The sequence below is a fragment of the Eschrichtius robustus genome, chromosome 6, assembly GCF_028021215.1.
Source record: "Eschrichtius robustus isolate mEscRob2 chromosome 6, mEscRob2.pri, whole genome shotgun sequence".
Lineage (NCBI taxonomy): Eukaryota > Metazoa > Chordata > Mammalia > Artiodactyla > Eschrichtiidae > Eschrichtius > Eschrichtius robustus.
Window position 1 is genome coordinate 55,361,488 of NC_090829.1, and position 21,806 is coordinate 55,383,293.

Genomic DNA, 21,806 nt, shown 5'->3' on the forward strand with positions numbered 1-21,806 from the left:
TTTTTTTTTTTTTGCCACCCCATGTGGCTTGTGGGATCTTGGTTCACAAGCTGGGGGTTGGGCTGAAGCTCCTGCGGTGGGAGCTCCGAGTCCAAACCACTGGACTAACAGAGAGCCTCAGACCCCAGGGAATATTCATCAGACTGAGGTCTCCTGGAGTTCCTCATCTCAGCACCAAGACCCAGCTCTACCCAACAGTCTACAAACTCCAGTGTTGGAAGCCTCAGGCCAAACAACCAGTCAGACAGGAACACAATCCCACTAATAAAAAAAAAAGGAAAAAAAAATGAGACAGCAAAAAAATATGTCACAGATGAAGGAGCAAGGTAAAAACCTACAAGACCAAATAAATGAAGAGGAAATAGGCAATCTACCTGAAAAAGAATTCAGAGTAATGATAGTAAAGATGATCCAGAATCTCAGAAATAGAATGGAGGCACGGAATGAGAAAATACAAGAAATGTTTAACAAACATCTAGAAGAACTAAAGAACAAACAGAGATGAACAACACAATAACTGAAATGAAAAATACAATAGAATCAATAACAGAATAACTGAGGCAGAAGAATGAATAAGTGAGATGGAAGACAAAATGGTAGAAATAACTGCTGGGGAGCAGAATAAAAAAAAAGAATGAAAGAATTGAAGGCAATCTCAGAGACCTCTGGGACAACACTAAATGCACCAACATTCGAATTATAGGGGTCCCAGAAGAAGAAGAGAAAAAGAAAGGGACTGAGAAAATATTTGAAGAGATTATAGTTGAAAACTTCCCTAACATGTGAAAGGAAATAGTCACCCAAGTCCAGGAAGCACAGAGAGTCCCATACAGGATAAACCCTAGGAGAAACACACCAAGACACATATTAATCAAACTAACAAAAAGTAAATTCAAAGAAAAAATATTAAAAGCAGCAAGGGAAAAACAAAAAATAACACACAAAGGAATCCCCATAGGGTTATCAGCTGATTTTTCAGTGGAATCTCTGCAGGCCAGAAGGGAGTGGCAGGATATACATAAAGTGATGAAAGAGAAAAACCTACAGCCGAGATTACTCTACCCAGCAAGGACCTCATTCAGATTCGACTGAGAAATCAAAAGCTTTTCAGACAAGCAAAAGCTAAGAGAATACAGCTCCACCAAACCAGCTTAACAACAAATGCTAAAAAAACTTCTCTAAGCAGGAAACACAAGAGAAGAAAAAGACCCACAAAAACAAACACAAAACAATTAAGAAAATGGTAATAGGATCATACATATCGATAATAACCTTGAATGTAAATGGACTAAATGTTCCAGCCAAAAGACACAGACTGGCTGAATGGATACAAAAACCAGACCCATATATATGCTGTCTACAAGAGACCCACTTCAGACCTAGGGACACATACATACTGAAAGTGAGGGGATGGAAAAAGATATTCCATGCAAATGGAAATCAAAAGAAAGCTGGAGTAGCAATACTCATATCAGATAAAATAGACTTTAAAATAAAGACTGTTACAAGAGATAAGGAAGGACACTACATAATGATCACGGGATCAATCCAAGAAGATGATATAACAATTATAAATGTTTATGCACCCAACATAGGCGCACCTCAATACATAAGACACATACTAACAACCATAAAATGGACAACCATGAAAAAAAGGAAAAATTCTTGGAAAAGTAAAATTTTCAAAGACTGAACCAGGAAGAATTAGAAAATATAAACATACCTGTCACAAGTAATGAAGTTGAAACTGTAATTAAAAATCTGCCGACAAACAAAAGTCCAGGACCAGATGCCTTCACAGGTGAATGCTATCAAACATTTAGAGAAGAGCTAACACTGATCCTTCACAAACTCTTCCAAAAAATTGCAGAGAGAGGAACACTCCCAAATTCATTCTACAAAGCCACCATCACTGTGGTACCAAAACCAGACAAAGATGTCACAAAAAAAGAAAATTATAGACCAATATCACTGATGAACATAGATGAAAAATCCTGAACAAAATACTAGCAAACAGAATCCAATAGCCTATTAAAAGGATCATACACCATGATCAAATGGAATTTATCCCAGGGATGCAAGGATTCTTCAATATATGCAAATCAATCAATGTGATACACCACATTAACAAATTGAAGAATAAAAACCATATGATAATCTCAATAGATGCAGAAAAAGCTTTTGAAAAAAATTCAACACCAATTTATGATGAAAACTCTCCAGAACGTGAGCATAGAGGAAACCTCCTTCAACATAATAAAGGCCATATATTACAAACCCACAGCAAACATCGTTCTCAATGGTGAAAAACTGAAACCATTTCCACTAAGATCAGGAAAAAGACACAGGTGTCCACTCTTGCCACTGTTATTCAACATAGTTTTGGAAGTCCTAGCCACCTCAGTCAGAGAAGAAAAAGAAATAAAAGGAATACAAGTTGGAAAAGAAGCAGTAAAACTGTCACTGTTTGCAGATGACATGATACTATGCATAGATAATCCTAAAGATGCCACCAGAAAACTACTAGAGCTAATCAATGAATTTGGTAAAGTTTCAGGATACAAAATTAATGCACAGAAATCTCTGGCATTCCTATACACTAACAACGAAAAATCAGAAAGAGAAATTAAGGAAATAATCCCACTTACCACTGCAACAAAAAGAATAAAATACATAGGAATAAACCTTCCTAAGTAGGCAAAAGACTTATACACTGAAAACTATAAGACACTGATGAAAGAAATTAAAGATGATACCAACAGATGGAGAGATATACCATGTTCTTGGATTGTAAGAATCAATAGTGTGAAAATGACTCTACTACCCAAAGCAATCTACAGATTCAGTGCAATCCCTATCAAACTACCAGTGTTATTACTCACAGAATTAGAACAAAAATTTTTACAATTCGTATGGAAACACTAAAGACCCCGAATAGCCAAAGCAATCTGGAGAAAGAAAAGCGGAGCTGGAGGAATCAGGCTCCCTGACTTCAAACTATACTACAAAGCTACAGTAATCAGGACAGTATGGTACTGGCACAAAAACAGAAATATAGATCAATGGAACAGGATAGAAAGCCCAGAGATTAAACCCACGCACATATGGTCACCTTATCTTTGATAAAGGTGGCAAGAATATACAATGGAGAGAAGACAGCCTCTTCAATAAGTGGTGCTGGGAAAACTGGACAGCTACATGTAAAAGAATGAAATTAGAACACTCCCTAACACCATACACAAAAATAAACTCCAAATGGATTAAAGACCTAAATATAAGACCAGACATTATAAAACTCTTAGAGGAAAACATAGGAAAAAACTGTCTTTGACATAAACCATAGCAAGATCTTTTTTGACCCACCTCCTAGAATAATGGAAATAGAAACAAAAATAAACAAATGGGACCTAATTAAACTTAAAAACTTCTGCACAGCAAAGGAAACCATAAACAAGACGAAAAGACAACCCTCAGAATGGGAGGAAATATTTGCAAATGAAACGATGGACAAAGGATTAATCTCCAAAATATACAAACAGGTCCTGGAGCTCAATATCAAAAAAACAAACAATTCATTTAAAAAATGAGCGGAAGACCTAAATAGACATTTCACCAAAGAAGACATACAGATAGCCAAGAGGCACATGAAAAGATGCTCAACATCACTAATTGTTAGAGAAATGCAAATCAAAACTGCAATGAGGTATCATTTCACACCAGTCAGAATGGCCATTATCAAAAACTCTAGAAACAGTAAATGCTGGAAAGGGTGTGGTGAAAAAGGAACCCTCTTGCCCTGTTGGTGGGAATGTAAATTGATACAACCACCATGGAGAACAGTATGGAGGTTCCTTAAAAAAGTAAAAATAGAAGTGCCATATGACCCAGCAATCCCACTACTGGGCATATACCCTGAGAAAACCATAATTCAAAAAGAGACATATACCACAATATTCATTGCAGCACTATTTGCAATAGCCAGGACATGGAAGCAACCTAAATGTCCATCGACAGATGAATGGATAAAGAAGATGTGGCACATATATACAATGGAATATTACTCTACCATAAAAAGAAACGAAATTGAGTTATTTGTAGTGAAGTGGATGGACCTAGAGTCTGTCATACAAAGTGAGGTAAGTCAGAAAGAGAAAAACAAATATCGTATGCTAACATATATATATGGAATCTAAAAAAAAAAAATGGTACTGATGAACTTAGTGGCAGGGCAGGAATAAAGACATAGACATAGAGAATGGACTTGAGGACACAGGGGTGGTGGGAGGGGGAAGCTGGGGCGACGTGAGAGTAACATTGACATATATACACTACCGAATGTAAAATAGATAGCTAATGGGAAGCAGCCGCATAGCACAGGGAGATCAGCTCGGTGCTTTGTGACCACCTAGAGGGGTGAGATAGGGAGGGTTGGAGGGAGGCTCAAAAGGGAGGGGATATGGGGACATATGTATGCATATGGCTGATTCACTTTGTTGTACAACAGAAACTAACCTTGTTCTGAAGCAATTATACCCCAATAAAGATGTATTAAATAAATAAAATAAATAAAATAAAATAAAACATTTGACTGGTGCCATCTCCTTTGGGAGAAACACAGGCACCAGACTGGTTTAATGGCAATGGCTTTTCAAAACAGAGGAGAGATTATATTAAAGAATTCCAGACTGTCCTAAAATGGATTTTTTTCTGGAGGTTTCATTTGGAGTAATTAGGAATTGGATCTGAAAAAAACATTTTTGACATAGAATCCATTTGGAGAGATATTTTGTGTGTGTGTATGTGTGTGTGTATGTGTGTGTTCTCGTCACTGACTTAATGGTGCGTTTGGTGAGGTGCAGGTGAATTTTGCTTAACTTCAGGCAATACTTGAAAGTTTAATGATCTGAACCAGGCAACCAAGAAAAAGTAACAAGGATAAGATCCTTAGTCTTGGGAAGAGACAGACACTTTAGGAGCGATTGTACCGGGAGCAGCGGCAATGAGGCCCCAGCAACCAAGGTTTCACAGGAGTGTCAGTGTTGTAGCATAAGGATGACTTAGCTTAAGCAACAACAACAGCCAGAAATACACTGTCTTCTGTAATTCCTAATCAGATCCTTTATTTTTGGTTAATTGGAGATATAAAAGACCTGTGGAGTGACAACATTTTCTGGCTTCACATTTTTCTTTAACAATTTCTAGTCTTCAAATCTTTCCTCATACAATTAAGTTAAGGGTCTCATTGAAATTGGGAAGTATCATCCCTTAGAGTGTGAATTATTCTCTGCTATACCACTTTATATATGACAAAATCTGTACAGGATGGAATGACTTTCCTAGGTATCCCTTAGTATACTAATTCTGTTTTGTGGTAAACGTGGAATTTTTATGGCCATACATTGTTATGCTAGTGATTTATATAGTATCATTTATTAGCTTAAAAGTGTATGTGTACATAAATTGTGCAAATTTTTAAACTGTGTAAAAATAGGTGAATACAATATATATATTAGAAATAATGACTGTTTATAACCAAACTTTTCGTAGTTGTAATGCAAAAGCAAGCATCAGAATGATTGTTAAGAAAATGTTTGTTAGGTAGAAATATGAAGTCCATTGGAAATGCAACAGGGTAAAAGTGTTGTCATTCCTTTATCTGAAGTTTCTAGAAGAACAGTATACTCACTAATGCATAATTTCTTCATATTTGCTCTTTTCTCCTCTCTTCAATAAGCCCTCTAGTGAAAAAGAAAATAGACTATTAAATTTTACATGCAAATTTTCAGTAGTTTGCAAATGACTAGGGGCAATTCTGCCTATTAAATGACTTTATTCCCACTACTGCTATTTTCAAATGTTGAACATTCATTTTATGTTGAAATATATAGCTTAACTTTCATATTGCTGAGATTTACCATATTATGTGCTTGTCAAAATCTGCATGTTTCTTTTTTATAAGTTGTTAAAGAAATGTTCTATTAATATGTGTGCTCTTGCCGTACAGTCTTATAGTGCTATATTAACAGCTAAATATTTAATAAAATTATAACAAGATGTGAAGCACGCTTTACACAATATATTAAAATTTCCTCTTTGCTTATGTCTTGTTTTTATTCCACTTTTTAAATTTAGAAACATACACTGATGAATATAATGCATTGTATCATTTTTCACAGCTGGGGATTCAAATATATACTAATGGTATGTCAGAAATTCCTGGAATTAATTGCTTGATTCAGTGGGGAATAGAGTTCAATATAATCTTATTTAATTTTAAGCAGGTGCACTTTAAAGATACTGCTGGTGACAAATTGGTTTTATTTACTATATATTTTATCATTTTTAAAACTTTTATGGTCTGAATTAAATGGCACCAAATTAAATCTACTCTTAAAAATGTAAGCTTTCCTTTTACTTTCTTGCCTTTCAAAACAGTGTGTGGAAAGAAGTCTTGGCAGTTTGTGAAATATCCATGTTTATATCTGAATAATTATCTTCCATTTATGCTGATAGTTCAGTTTGTATTTGCTATGCTTATCAAGGCCCCAGAAAGTAAATAGAAATATCAAAATCACTGTTATTTAATGTAGCAGATGCTGAATAAATATGCTTAAAGCCTAAAAAGAATCTATATAAATTCTGGATATCTCCTGACCAATTACATATCAGTTGGAGCTTTTCAAACTTCCAAAATGAATAAATCTGTGTGTGTATATATATATATATATATATATATATATATATATATATATATATATATATATATATATATATATATATATAAAAGATCTTTATTCTCAGAATATATATATATACACAAATACATATATATATATATGTATATATATATGAATTTCCTTGCAGTCCTGTATTATCTTGGCTCTAAGCAACATGATTGAAATTAGGATAATTTAGGTTTAGAATGTTCTAAAAAAGCAAGTCATAAGGGATGAAAATATTTCAAAGTTCCTTGAAAAATTTTCTCCCAAATGTTTCTGGGATCCTTTTTATTTTCCCTGAGTCCAAATAGTTCTGTCTGTCCTTGAGTTGTGTCTTCTCCATGAAATCTTTCCAAAGAGCTATATCCCACATGAATCTTTTCTTTCTCTGTATAGCTGTTATACTTACATAGTGAACTAATAGTTTATTTCTTAATTATATGTTGCTTTAGGTTTTTGTAAATGTTTGACACTGTAAAATTTTATTTGTTTCAAAAAGCAAAACTCTGGACTTCCCTGGCAGTCCAGTGGTTAAGACTCTATGTTTCCACTGCAGGGGGCAAGTGTTCGATCCCTAGTCAGGGAAATAAGATCCCACATACCGTGCAGCATGGCCGAAAAGAAAAACTCTAAAATATGATTCATTTCCTTGGGAATCCTTTATATTTTAATGACAAAAGCTGTTCTCAGGTAGTAGTGGTAGCTGATATTATAGCCTAAAAACTAGGCCCATTATGTATTCATTTAAAGATTTCCACATAGTCCTCTTTAAATATATCTAATTTTTCTTTTAAAGGATATTTTTATTTAAAAAAAAATATTAGTATTGATTAATTCATTTGTAAGGGGGGTGGTGGGAAATCAGCGTTTCTTCTACTCTCCTATATCCCCTGACTGGGGCCCTGCAAATTAGACTGGACAAAAGACAGATTAACAAAAGAAAAACAAAATTTATTAATGTGTGCATTGCACATACAAGAGAACTCAGTGATGAGTAACTCAAAGAGGTGGTTAGAACTTGGGTTTATATAGCATCTTTACAAAGGACAATGAATTTGTACAGACGTGACAAGACAAAGGAAAGGGGTTTGAGGCTTTTAGGGGCGGCAAATTAGAAAGGAAAATATATGTTGGAAAAGAATGGAAGGGTTGTTTTAGCAAGGTTTGTTATGTAGATTCCTCTAGTGCCATCTGTCTGGGCTGAAAAGAGTCTAGAGTTGTCCCTGGTGATTAAGAACCACCTTGCCTTTCCTAGTAGAGAGGAGGAAGGTAGAGAATTTTTCCTATGTCTGCTTCCTCTCAATTACTTTCAGCTCAAAATAATCCTTATGTCAATGTAGCATATTTTGGGGTGGCATACTCTGCAACCCCTCACATTCATTCAAGAAATATTTATCAAGCATCTTCTATATACCAGCTACATTGCACAAGATCTGGGCTCTTACGGAGTATGCATTCTAGCAGGAGTAGCCTGATGATATACAAATGAATGAAGAGGTGAACAAGAAATTATCACATGATAAGAGTACTATGTAGAAAATTAAAATAACAGGACATGATAGAGAGTGAGTGGTTGACTGCTTCATACTGGATAATCAAAGAGGTCTTCTGGGAGGAGATGACATTTATAAAACAGAAATAGAGTCACAGATGTAGAAAACAAACTTACGGTTACCCGGGTGGGAGGGGGAAGCGGAGGAGGGATAAATTGGGAGATTGGGATTGACATATACACACTACCATATATAAAATAGATAACTAATAAGTACCTACTGTATAGCACAGAGAACTCTACTCAATATTCTGTAATGACCTGTATGGGAAAAGAATCTAAAAAAGAGTGGATATATGTATATGTAAAACTTATTCACTTTACTGTACACCTAAAATTAACACAACATTGTAAATCAACTATGCTCCAATAAAAATTAAAAAAAAAAAAATTAAGACCTGAAGGAGCTGGCCAAGAAAAAACCAGGGGGCAAGTATTCCATATGGTGGAATCAAGTAATCCTTAGTGTGTGATGTTAGTGGGTGAGGGAGGGAGAGTGCAGTACTAGAGGAGAGTGAGGAAGTAGTCAGGAGCCAGATATCAGGTTGGGTTTTCCAAACCAGGCTCAGTGTTTGGGTTTTATTTTGAGCGCAATGGGAAGCCTTTGGAAAGTTGAAGCTAAGAGGGAGGATCATGGTAGGTTTTATATTTTAGGGATTAGTCTAGCAATATTGTGTTTTCAAAAGCATTTTTCATGCTGCTTAGCCTTTATGATGATTATGTTTAATGGCTAGATGATATATGATGAGTCATAATTTAAGTACTTATCTTTTGGGGTATTTAGGTTACTTTTAATATTCATTCCCTACTTATAATATTTAATACATTCAAAAAATAACATTATAGTATAAATAATGACATGGTAAATATCTTTATGTAAATAATTTTCCTCTTCTGTTAGATTGGTTATAAGCTATAGGTTCTCAGAAGCAAGGTAACTGGATCAAAGAACAGGAATTTTTTTTTCAAGCACTTAATACATCCTGCTAAATGACTTTCTAAAAGGCTGGTATTAAATTGTTTACATTGGTGATATAGGAGCACACAATTTATTGTAGGCTTACTGACTCAAATCCTGTTAATTAAATAAGCAAAAACCCCCAAATGATTACATATATTACATATTTAGCATAAGAGTAAAACACTATTACTTAAAGTAAGAAATTAACTAACAAACACAACTATATAAAATACAACTTAGCTTAAACTTATACAATTTATGTGCTATCAGTTGTTATTTACCTTATGCTAAATCTGCTATCTCGGTCTAAATAGAACACACCGTGGTGCTTTCAGACTTGGAGAGCAGCCTGAATCTTAGTGATGCACATCCAAGGAAGTCTTTTGCAGATTTTCCTCAGGGCCTGGGGAGCAGCACAATTTGGCTTAAAGCCAGTCACTTTAGGGCAAGAGGCTTTCAAACACTTTCCAGCTCTAGCTCCTGTGAGCCAAGACCCTATCTATTGGTGAGTTCTGAAGTGTTTTTTTTTTTTTTTTTGAACTTATTTTAAGTTATTGTTCAATGTCCGAACAAAGAAATACATTGCTATTTAACTGAATGTATTTGAAACAGAAATCCAAACTTCACTGACAAAGTGATCCTCTTAGTAATTTGTCTATCCACCACAGTGTTCACATATTAGAAAAGAAACTTCTAGCTAGTAGTGTCTATAGTTGAAAACCTCTACCTCTCTTTCAGATAGCAGTGGGTGCAAATTATTACATTATTTGCTAACCTCTTTTTGCAATTCTTTGTGATTACTTATTAGCATGTGTCTTGTAGACAACCCTGAGAGATGAGACCTAATCATTCTTGATATTATTTGAAAGAGGAGCACCACCTTGCCTAATTATTCGTGTCATGCTAGGTTTATATATACATCTTCTTTATCCATTCATCTGTCAATAAACACTTAGGTTGCTTCTGTGTCTTGGCTATTGTAAGTAGTGCTGCTATGAACACTAGGCTCTATGTACTTGTTTCTTGAGCTCTACCTCAGACCGACTGAATCGTAAGTCTGGGGATGGAGCCCAGCAACCTGTGTTGTAACAAGCCCTCAGGTGATCTCTTGAATGCTACGGTTTGAGAAACACTAAGTTACAAGTAAGGGGCAAAAGAAAGTGAATAGTACAGAATGACTATAAAAATTTGGTGTGAGGAACTGGGTGAATGTTGGGACCATATTTGGATCTAAGGAACACTGAGAAAAGACCTGATTTGAGAGAAGATATCAATACATTTTTTCTTTGATTTATTTTTTATCAAAATTTTATCTATAGTAAGATACACTACACATAACATTTACCACCTTAATTATTCTTAAGTGTACAGTTCAGTAGTGTTATATATATTCACATTGTTGTGCAATGAATCTCCAGAACTTTTTACACTGCAAAACTGAAACTCTATACCCATTAAACCAGTCCCCAGTTTCCTCCTCCCCCTAGTCCCTGGCAACCATCATTCTATTTTCTGTCTCTATGAATTTGACTACTCTAGATGCTTGATTGTATTAATCTGGTTGGGCAGCTATAACAAAACACCATAGACTGGGTGTTTTTTATTTATTTTTTTAATTGTTTTTGTTTGTTTTTTGGGGTTTTTTTTTTTTTTTTTTTTGGCTGCTCAGTGTGCATGGTATGCAGGATTGCAGGATCTTAGTTCCCCGACCAGGGATTGAACCCATGCCCCCTGCAGTGGAAGCCTGGAGTTTCAACCATTAGACCGCCAGGCAAGTCCCATCTGGGTGGTTTAAACAACCAACATTTACTTCTCATAATTCTGGAAGCTGAAAAGTCCAGGGTCAAGGTGCTGGTTCCTGGTGAGAGCTCTCTTCCTATCTTGCAGACAACCACCTTCTTGCTGTGTCCTCACATGGTGGAGAAAGTTCTGGTGTCTCTTTCTCTTCTTTTAAGGTCACCAGCCCTATCAGATTAGGGCCCCACCCTTATGACCTCATTTAACCTTTGTTACTTCCTCATGGGCCCTATCTCCAAATACAGTCACATTTGAGGTTAGGGCTTCAACTTATGAATTTGGGAGGGGGGTGGACCCAATATAGTCCATAGCATTCATGTAAGTGGAATCCTACAGTATTTGTCTTTTTGTGACCAGCTTATTTCATTTAGCATAATGTAGAACTTAATCTTTGCTGAGTTAAGTTTGAAGTACCTATTCCACATCCAAGTGAGATGTCATGGTGGCAGATGGCAGGAGGGCATGCTAAATGGTCATTTGTGTGCTTTTTGTGTCTATCTGCAAAATGTCAAATCCAATACACAGTCACATATAAAAGTAGTCTCTATTTCAAAGTGCTTTTAGTTCCAGATGTGGGGAAGAGGGGATTTCCAAAGTGAATTTTGAAAACTGATGTCTTTGGAATCACAGCATTGGGGTTAAAGAATTGAGAATTAAGTGGGGAATTCCCTGGCAGTCCAGTGTTTAGAACTCTGTGCTTTCACACAAAGGAAAATTAAGTTAAAACAAGTGATAGAAGTGTGAGACTTCCTGGTACATGCTGACCAAAATAATGGGCCTAGGTCTGGTGCAAAGAAACTTAACATGTGGGGATTGGAATGGGGGTGAGAGTCATGTGTAGTGTCTGAGTATCCTAAGCACAGTGCTCCTTAGACACAACGGTGGCTACAAAGCTCTGATGAACTTATTCTAGCAAAACTGTCCCTAGGCTAGCAGTTATTTTGGCCCAGGGCTTTAAGGTTATGCCATAATGCTGTCATCTGTCAGAGTCAGACATAGTACCGCTGATGGTGTTATTTCCTCTACCTAACTTCTCACTCTCAGCACTTAACTTGTTTGAAATGGTAATACGTGATGGTTTGCCATCCATATCCTTTTGCCCTCCTGCTTGCCAAGTCTGAATTTTTCAGCTTTTTCTCCCTGTGCCCTCCTAAAATTAAATGAATTACCTCTAAACAATCCTGAGAGCACCCTCCTGATTTACAACCTTCCCATAACCCTGGTCATAGAGAGGACAGCAAACTTTCTTCTGCTGTCTACTGAATGATGCTAAACATATGCAGAGTAACTCCAATGTTTCCTTCCTTTTGCATGTACCTTTTTTGAAGTGTCTGATTTTTTTTTTTTTTTTGAGGGAAGTTACTAAATTTTCATTAAAAATATTTGCAGCCTGAGACAGTTAATGTTGAATTGAAAACCAGTTAGGTTTTTCAGTTAATTTTTTTAATGCCTGGCAGCTGGAATATATCATTAAAATGCTGACACTGGATTATTTAAAATTGCATTGCCTGTGAGACTAAGAGAAGCTATTTAAGACAAACCTCAAGAAGGCTGGTGGAATAATAGCTGAAGTTATGTTATGTCAGCCAATTCCTCAACATGGAACAGCACTGTGAAGCCAGAATTGTTATCATTCAGTGAGACGTAAAATTTATATCTTGATCCTTTTGGTCATTAAAGGTCCTATAGAAAATGTACCCAGGGGAAGTGTGCTTTCAGCCAATGTGTTGACCAAAGGACAATTTGGATGTTTCTGCTTTATCTTTTCAATCTGCTCATGGTTTCATTTAGATATAATCAGAGTACCGTTTTTGAAAGGGCTCTGGGGGTGTCACTCTATATACAGTGTGCATTTCATGAAGAAATAGGTTTAGTAATTGCGATGACCAACAGCAAACCTATTACAGAAGTGCCAAAGGGATCTATGGAGTTTTTTTAGCTGGTAAATTATTTTTGTCGCTGTTTCTCTTAAACTGAAAGAATTTTAATTTAGTTGATTAGTCAGCAGTCTACCGGCTCTTTCTGTACAAATTGAGGAACTCCTTCCTTATTTCCTTAGTTAAGCTGGGAGAGCAGGAAGTCATTGAACCAGGGTTGGGGGTAGGTGGGGGAGGGAGGCAACAGCATAACAATCTAAGTTAGAAATCCCTACCTGTCATTCCATTTGCTATCCTTACATCTCTAGAGGATAGCAAAGCTTTTAGTCTGCAAAATGGGATAATAATACTTGTTTCACCCCCCTCACAGGGTTGCACTATAATATGACGTCTGTTTGTAAATGATAAATCCTTATGTAAATGTCTCCTTGTAGTAAGTGAGGTGGTCCATCTTTGCATATTTTGATAATAATTTGATACTTGCCTAGAAAATATAAACACACACAAACCATGTAAATAAGAATGGTCCTTAAGGAAATCATGATTACTAAATGAATGGAGTTTTTTTCTTAGTTTTCCCCACTGTCTTTTGGATTTCTATTCCCTCCTGGTAATTTGGGATGCCTACTTTAGTAACCCCCTACCCCAGCAAGGGTCTCATGCTGTTGTATCCATTCCCAAATCCTCTATATGAGAAATTTTTCTTCCCTAGTCAACTAAAGTGGCAGTTACTTTCATCTGTCGCCTACCCAATACCACATACATTTTTGATGATACTAAATTGACCTTCTTATATTAAAAGGTTGTCAGCAATACAACTCTAAATACCCCATCTTTCTACTTGTGGACATTTTATAAAATGTTAACATTTCTGAAACTGTGAGATAGCTGTTAGATGGTTTATTTCTTTCCTACTATTTAAGAAAAACTTAAATTGCTACTATTCCTTACAATCAAGGGAATCTCAGAATTGGGAACATAGAACGTATAGTTCAGAGGGGATTTGGAACATGTAATTTAGGGGAGAGGGGCAGGTGATTCAGTCACAGATTTAAAGTTCAAAAATAGTAAACAAGTAGACAATGAAAAGTCTTTCTCCTAAGCCTGCTTCTCCAACCAGTACCTCTCCCCAGAGGCAAATAGTATTTGCGTATGTAGTTGTCCCTCAGTATCTGCAGGGATTGGTTCCATGACAACTCCCCATCCCCGTCCCATACCAAACTCTGAGGATGTTCAAGTCCCGTATATGAAATGGCATAGTACATCCACAGATATAGAGGGCCAGCTGGATTAGAGCACATACATATACTTTTTTAATGTTACTTTTGTTTTTAAACACAAATGACAACATCTTATACAATCTTTTAATCTTTTACATTAAAAATGTAAAAATATATCTTAGAGATTGTTTTTCTCCATTTGCAAAAATACCTTCATTGTTTTTTTTTTAGAGACAGCGTATTATTCCATTGAATAAATAGAATATCATTTATTTAACCTTCATAAAATTTGTCCTAATTTTTTTCTTCAGCAATATATGAGGCACTGGCATTCCCACATCCTTTACAATGCAATCTATAATCAAAGTTGCCAAAGTTTTTTGTAAAGTAAATATAAAGGACACTTTATATGTCTTTTATGTATAAAAAACATTTATAATTTTTTTTTTCTGTGAAATGTCAGTTCATATTCATTGACTCTTTTCCCCCAGGTTTTCGATTGTTCTTGTTTATGGTAATTTTTGTCAAGCAGAAAAGCCATAATTTCATGTAGTTGGACTAATCAATCTTTTTTGTCTTCTGAGTTTGTCTTTTGTACTCTAAGTTTATTAAAATTATCTTCTACTGTTTCTTCCATACTTTTGCGATTCAGAGTTTTACACTTAAAAGAAGGGTTCATCTGGAATGTATTGTGGTATAAGATAGCATATAGTGGATACTATTTTATTTTATTAGTTGAGATTTTTATTTAAACCCAACAGAGTGGTTGAAATGTGAATACTTTTATAGTTCTAAAATAACACACCAGTTTTTATTGTTACACAAAGCCTTAAGTGGAGAGAAATAAAAAAGAAATAGGTCTTCTGCCATCATGTGCCTCTTGGTCAGGGAGCTGAAGTTGGTCAGGGAAGTGGAAGGAGAAAAGAAAGAGAGTTTGGGGTGGGGGAGAATATGAGTTAGAAGTTACAGTAAAAACAAGGGCAAATGTCTTTATTCTTCTCCATTTGCACCTTTACAGAGTGATCTTTAAAACATTCATTAGTTCATAAATATATTTTAAATACAGTTTGAATTATTTCACATATAAAGTTATATTTTTCTACATTCGATAACAAGATTACAGTTTTAAAAATTAACAGAATGAAATGAGAATTAGTGTGTTTTTCAGTTTGCCAGTTCTACTTGTATATACCAGAGGAATAACAATTCTTCACTGTTTAAGGCTGAGAATACTTTGTTAACACCCTGTGAGTTGGTTGTTAAAACTCTGCAGAAACCTTGAGATACTGGAGATTTTAGAAGTCCCATTTTATGGGTTGAAAATTGCCACTTCAAGATAAAAACTTTTTTTTTCCCCTACTCAATTTAGTCTTTTAAAAAGCCATTGCGAGATATTTATTGATTTTTTAAAATATTTTTACCATTTTGAAAGTATATTTTATGTATAAGGAACTCAATATCAGATGCTGGTGTTAAGGATAAATTAAGTTTCTAGTTTAAAATATTAAAGAAAGTTGGTAGACATAACTTCCTGTTTCCTCTCAAAGATTGTTAGAGGAGATCTGCAATTCATTATTAAGAAGTACTTACTAGATAGCAACTTGACACACTGGCATAAAAATACAAACCAAGTAAATGAAGAACACATAATACAAGCACTGAAGAGATGCCACAGATATACAGTTTGTTACAACCATATCCAGTAATTTAAGATGACTTAAAAACAAAACAAAACTAGAATCCCAGGAAGAACACATTTAAGATTAGGATGTTCACCTGCGTTAATGTGGTCTGTATGCTGCATGTATAAGCATGGTAGAGAGGAAAAAGCATTGCATTTGGAGTGAAAAGAACCGGGATCAAATCCTTGTTGTATTGATTTGAGGCCTCAGTTTTCTAATGTGTAAAATAAAACTGTTTTGCAAGGAGAGGTCGCCCCTGTGGAACTCTTTGACAGGCTGGTTAACCCTATATAGACCCATTCTCAGAAATAATGTTTTAAAATGCTTAAATTAAAATATACAGGATGACAAAAGAAACCAATTATATCAAAGTTCAATTAGCTAAATATGAAAGAACACAAATTTGCATTTTAGTAATATATAAACTTAAAAAAATTAAACACATTAAATACCCAAATCCAGCAATGTATCTCATAACTTTCTTCTTTTCAAATTAGTGGTGAGTTTATCCAGCAACTGAAATGTGATATGAAGATGCCTCATTTCATTTGGTCACAAGTTACAGATAATGCTAATACTATTGGGTTTATGGCCTCTTCACATTTGAATGACAGGTTAAATTTCAGTTAGAATTGAGTAAAAATAAAAATGCTTTTTTTTTTGGTCCACCAGGTTCACAGATCTCCTAAATTTTTTATGTGGAGCTCAGGTTAATCACCTTGGGGCTTTGGGATTTTTAGGTTCTTTGTAGTTTCAAAATGTAGTCATTTCTCTATGATTCCTCACCTGTTTACATGTTCACATTGCCTGAGATCATGTTTATAAATTCTGAACGTTAAAAATGTAACAAAATTGTGTGAAACTACATCCAGTTGATCAAACAACCACCAAATAACTCTACCATTAAAGTTTAATTTTTCACTAGTTCTGATTAAAATTTCTTATTCAAATAGGTGATCTACCATCTAAGAGTGTCCACATTAGTCAGAGTTCTCCAGGGTCCCAAGATCTGCAGTTGGCCAGCTAGAGACCCAGGAGAGCTGCTGGTATAAGTTCCAGCCCAAATGCCAGCAGGCTTGAGACCCAAGAAGAACTGACGTTTCAGCTGAATACAAAGAAGGAAAAGACCCATGTCCCAGCTCAAGGCAGTCAGGGAGGAGGAGTTCTCCCTTACTGGTGGGAAAGTCTGCCCTTTGATCTATTTAAACCTTAAATTGATTGAATTAAGGCCCATCCACATTAGGGAGGGCAATCTGCTTTAGCCAGTCTACCAATTCAAATAAAAATCTCATCCAAAAACATGCTCACAGATATACCCAGAATAATACTGAGTAAATATCTGGGCACCTTGTGGCCTAGACAAGTTGACACATAAAATTAACCATCCCAGTGCCTATAATAAGAAATCATTTTTAAAATACCATAGGCATCATTATCACAATGTGAACATTATTACACTGGGAACATCTGGAAGATAAGTTGTTTCTACACAACTGAAGTTACAAAATAATACTGAAATGAAGATAAAGTGACTTAATCTTATTATCATATGTAGAATGTGGTACTTTCATTTTGAAAGTTATGCTTTTCTTGCTGTTTGAATAAGGAATCACCTTAGATTTCTTATGTATGTAGAATGAATATGTAAACAAAGGAAAGCAGAATGTGGGAGAAATAAAATGTTTGAATTATTAAACAGATTTTTAAATACTTTAGAAACCTGTCAATGTATCTTGGTATTGCTATTCAACTAATACAAATGTTGACTTAATATCTTTATATTTCACTTTTATAATAATTTACTATGAGGTTTTGCCTTTCAGCTTAAAAGTATACTTGCAAAGAGCATACCCCTTTAGGATTGGGATAGTGATTTCATTTCAGGTCTTCAACAGACTAGTGGTAGGAGATTAAACAAGTGACATAATCATGGTCTTTGCCTGAACTTGTTTATTTTATAAACTGGAATAAAAATGTGTGCTATCAAACATTAATTGTGGAACATTTTGAACTCCTTGGATGAAATACTTAATTTGAATTTACTCAGCCTTGCAAATAAATTCTAAAAATTGATTGACCTGCACAAATTTGTTATCAACCTTCTCTCCCCCATGGTGGCTAACTTCTAGAAAAATGAAGGAAATAACTTTTCTTTCTACTTCCCTTTCAGATATTAGTGTTTCAGAGGTTGAGTAGATCAGAATCTATTACCTGATATGGATCCATTACAATCCACTGCAGTGCTGTGACGGAAAACAAGTCACATTAAGATAGAAGGTAGATTTAGGATCACTTCAGGTCTGTAAATTTGGCCTAGACTTTAAAGTAGTGAATAATAAAAAAGATTTAGAGGATAGGGTTTGTGTGCCAGGAATGTTCTCCTTTTAAGGGAGATCCCCAGATGAAATAACTTGGGGACAAAAAATCAATCTGAAAATTGGGTTCTTTTTTTATCCTATTTTACTCTGAAACTAGTTAGGAACAAAAGGACAAAATAAACATAGGGTTGAGGGTCCTGTACTTCTGCCCCTCATCACTGATTAAATCACAGGAGAGTAGACGGTAGAAAACAAGGTGGTGGGAGAGACAGAGAGAGACACGGAGAGGAGAAATGTTGTGGGCTGGCAAGAGAAGTCCTCCACAAGACTTTACAGGGAAAGTCAGTAGGTAAGGAACAAGCCCCAGAAAGGCTCCTTAGGGAACTCTGTGTCACCCCTGATCCTCCAATCTTGGATTGGCTTTCTTGAAGCTTTTACTCTTCATTTGGGCTTAACTCTGACAGGAGACTCAATATCCCAGTGCCCCAAGCTGTAGAGTCGAGCTACACCTTGGGCCACGCAACCCTATTGTTCTGTACTCTGTCTTCCATTTGTAAATAGTCTATGTTAGCACCATAGATGTGGTTTAAGAGATCTTAACCGTCAAAATATAATTTTAAAACAATTCTAGGTAATGCTCAGCCTGTTGCCATCTTAGAGTTGGTTTACAAAGGAGTTTAAGTATGATGGAGGTGGCAATACAAACCTTTAGGGAAAAGGTAGACTTTTCAATAAATGGGTAAAGTAAAACAAACCAGAGTAGGGGAAGGAATGTAGAAGTATTTTAAGAAATGTGATTCTGAAGGCTGGATGTTACCCTTTTGATTTGCCTGGAAAATGGAATGCAATGAAAATATTAAAGCTATACAATGGGATTAACCATGGAAAGAACAGAGAGACTAGAGAATCTGTACTGTCTCTGGAAAGAATGCCTGGGGCCAGTAAAAGACTGACGCAAAACAAGAATTTTGCTTTGTGTAACTGTTAGATCAAACAAAGAATGTAAGTATTGATTGGAGTGGGTCATTTCTGCCATTTCAATTATTTGCACATATGGGAAATTAATATTTTGTCAGAGGGAAGCTATTATATAACAATGATGACTGAGTAAAAGTGATATCAAAATTTAAAACCACAATTATTTTTAAAAACTTAATTAAATAATTTTTTTTTCAGACAACTCATGGAATTTAGAGTTGTAAATTTTTGATCCATGGCATTCCTCTGTTGAGAAAAATTTTCTATCTAAGGAACATGGCTGATATTTACAGTGGATGTAAGAATTGTGTATATGAAATGAAATTAAAACCAAATCTATATTTTCATTGATGATGAGTAGGGTACATATGCTATCTCAAAAAGACATAGATGTTGCTGCAGTAAAGGGGAAGTAGACCACTTAGCCAATAAAATTAAAATTTATTTTTTAAGCATCTGAGAAAAGACTAGATTCCACCAAAGCCTCATTAATAACATACAAGAATGCAACAGCCTAGGTTTCACAAATTCAAATGCCTCCAGCCACCATTGAGTACATTTGAATAAGTGAGGCAGGCTGAGCATGAGACACTAGTGATGGAACACTGGTGAATGTCTTGCCTGCTCAGTGCAATAAAATTCAATTAGAAAAAAGTTTATTCTGGCTCAACAAATAGCTTCAAAGTTACCAGTTTTCAAAACTAATTTCAACTGGATCTCTCAAAAATACTTGGGACTTCTTACACAATGTAGTCTCTTTGCTTTTTGTGATCTAGTACTTAAGGGTAGCTCTTCTTTGTGAATAATCAAGACCCTCCCCAAACTATCCCAGTTGCTGTAAAACCTCCAGGAGTCTTTGCCCCAGGAGTATATGAGGGAGTGAAAGAGGATTAACTGTCTTTTCAGAAAATTAGGCTTTCAAAAGAAGAAAATTTCTGGGGGTCACCATAAAAAGCATTAGGTTGCTGGTTAGACTGTGTGCTAGAACACTCTTTTTACTTTCTATTTCCAAAGTGCTTAATTACCCAAGATATTTGCAAACAACATGAAGCTGAAACCATGCCTAGATTATAAACACTTACACAGACTTTCCATTTTAATTGATTTTAAATTTGTTGCAGATATCTTTCTGTTAGAACCTCAAAAAAATGGATAGGTAATGAAACATTATTATATGTTTGAAAGATCTAGCACTGTAGTTGAAAAAAGTTGGAAAAACTCACTTTCTGAATATTACAATTCATATTTCCAAATCTTTTGATGGATTATATTTAAAAGTGTTTTTGAAATTATATCATGCCAAAGAAGCATGGGAAGGGGTTGAAGAGTCAATGTCTTGATTCAATGGCAAACATACATTGAATACATATGTTTTGCCCGATTTTGGATGTGATGTTCTCACACTATTGTCTCACTTCCCTCATGATTCCTGCTAAGGAGATTGGCATTCTTCCACATTTCATACTTGAGACAACAGCATCACAGAAAGATTCTAGATTTTTGAAAATTTTACTAACGAAGACATTTTAAATCAATAATAGTTATAGGAACAGTTATTTTACTGGTTATGATTTTTTAATTATGCTTTGATTTATTTTTGTAAAGCTATGGTCATTTGTTTTGCATGCTAGACAACTCTTAGTTTAAGAAATAATAGTCTATCACCGTTTATTTCCCTAGAGGTTGCACTTAGCTTTGTGGTTCTCTTTGGCCCATGGTATTTGGCATATACTCTTAACACATGTGGGGATATGATTTGACGAGGCAATTGAGAAATTCTTTTCTGTGGTTGTCCAAAAAACATTTTTAGAATAGAATTATATCTTACCAAGCTGTCCTTTAAATTTGTGGGAAAACTTTAAAAAAAAGACAAAACTAAACCTTTTGAGGGACTCAACATTCTCTTTTAACGAGTCATTACAGATCATAATAAATCTATGATAAAAATGCTTTTTGAGCAACAACAAGAAGAAAAGCTTGATTTAGTCCAGTGCTAGTCACTCTTCAGTGAGCGTGAGCACAGTAGAGGAATGTTGCTGCACAGATTTCTGGGCTCCATCCCCAGAGGTTCCCATTTGGGAGAACATGGGTGGAGACTAAGCATTTACATTTCATGTTCCGAATAAGTTCCTGGGTGCCATTGATGCTGCTGAACTGTGGACCACGTTTTGAGTAGCATTGATTTAGGGATAACCTAAGAAGCATAGTGTGTGCTAACAATTTAAATTATGTTTTTCAGAAAAATAATTTCAACTGTTCCAGAAGAGGTCAGTGCCCAGAAACAAATATCAGTTCTGTACAGATGCAAGATGATGCCGATTACTTCATCAACCATCTTGGAGTTCCCGCCGTGAGGTTTACTTATGAGGACATCAAAGCATTAGAGGTGAGTGTTTCCAAAAATGCAAAACACACGCAGTGTATATAGCAGACATGCAGAATTTTATTTTATCCTGGCTTTTTGTCTTTCTTACCCAATAGGTTACTATAAGAAGCTGCTTCATTTAGAAAGTTATTCTTGTTGTTCAGAGGCTTTGTAAGAATATTTGAAAACATCAGCTCTTTTCAATAGTGTTGAATTCAATTTAAAAAGATTTATACTGTCACTCACATTTTCAGTGTGCTTCTCAGCAAGAAATGTGCAGTTGTTGGATTAACATCAAAACATAATTGTAATCTTCAGAATTCACAGAAACAGATGA

General features: G+C 35.3%; 1 protein-coding gene across 15 annotated transcripts in view; it reads left to right on the top strand.

Annotated features, from left to right (window-relative positions):
• Positions 1–21,806, top strand: part of NAALADL2 (N-acetylated alpha-linked acidic dipeptidase like 2) — a 1,511,782-nt gene that overhangs the window by 1,217,238 nt on the left and 272,738 nt on the right. For all 15 annotated transcript variants that reach the window (XM_068547430.1, XM_068547429.1, XM_068547431.1 and 12 more), the window contains one exon: positions 21,344–21,490. In XM_068547430.1, the coding sequence (XP_068403531.1) occupies positions 21,344–21,490 (147 nt within the window). The remainder of the gene's footprint in view (positions 1–21,343; positions 21,491–21,806) is intronic.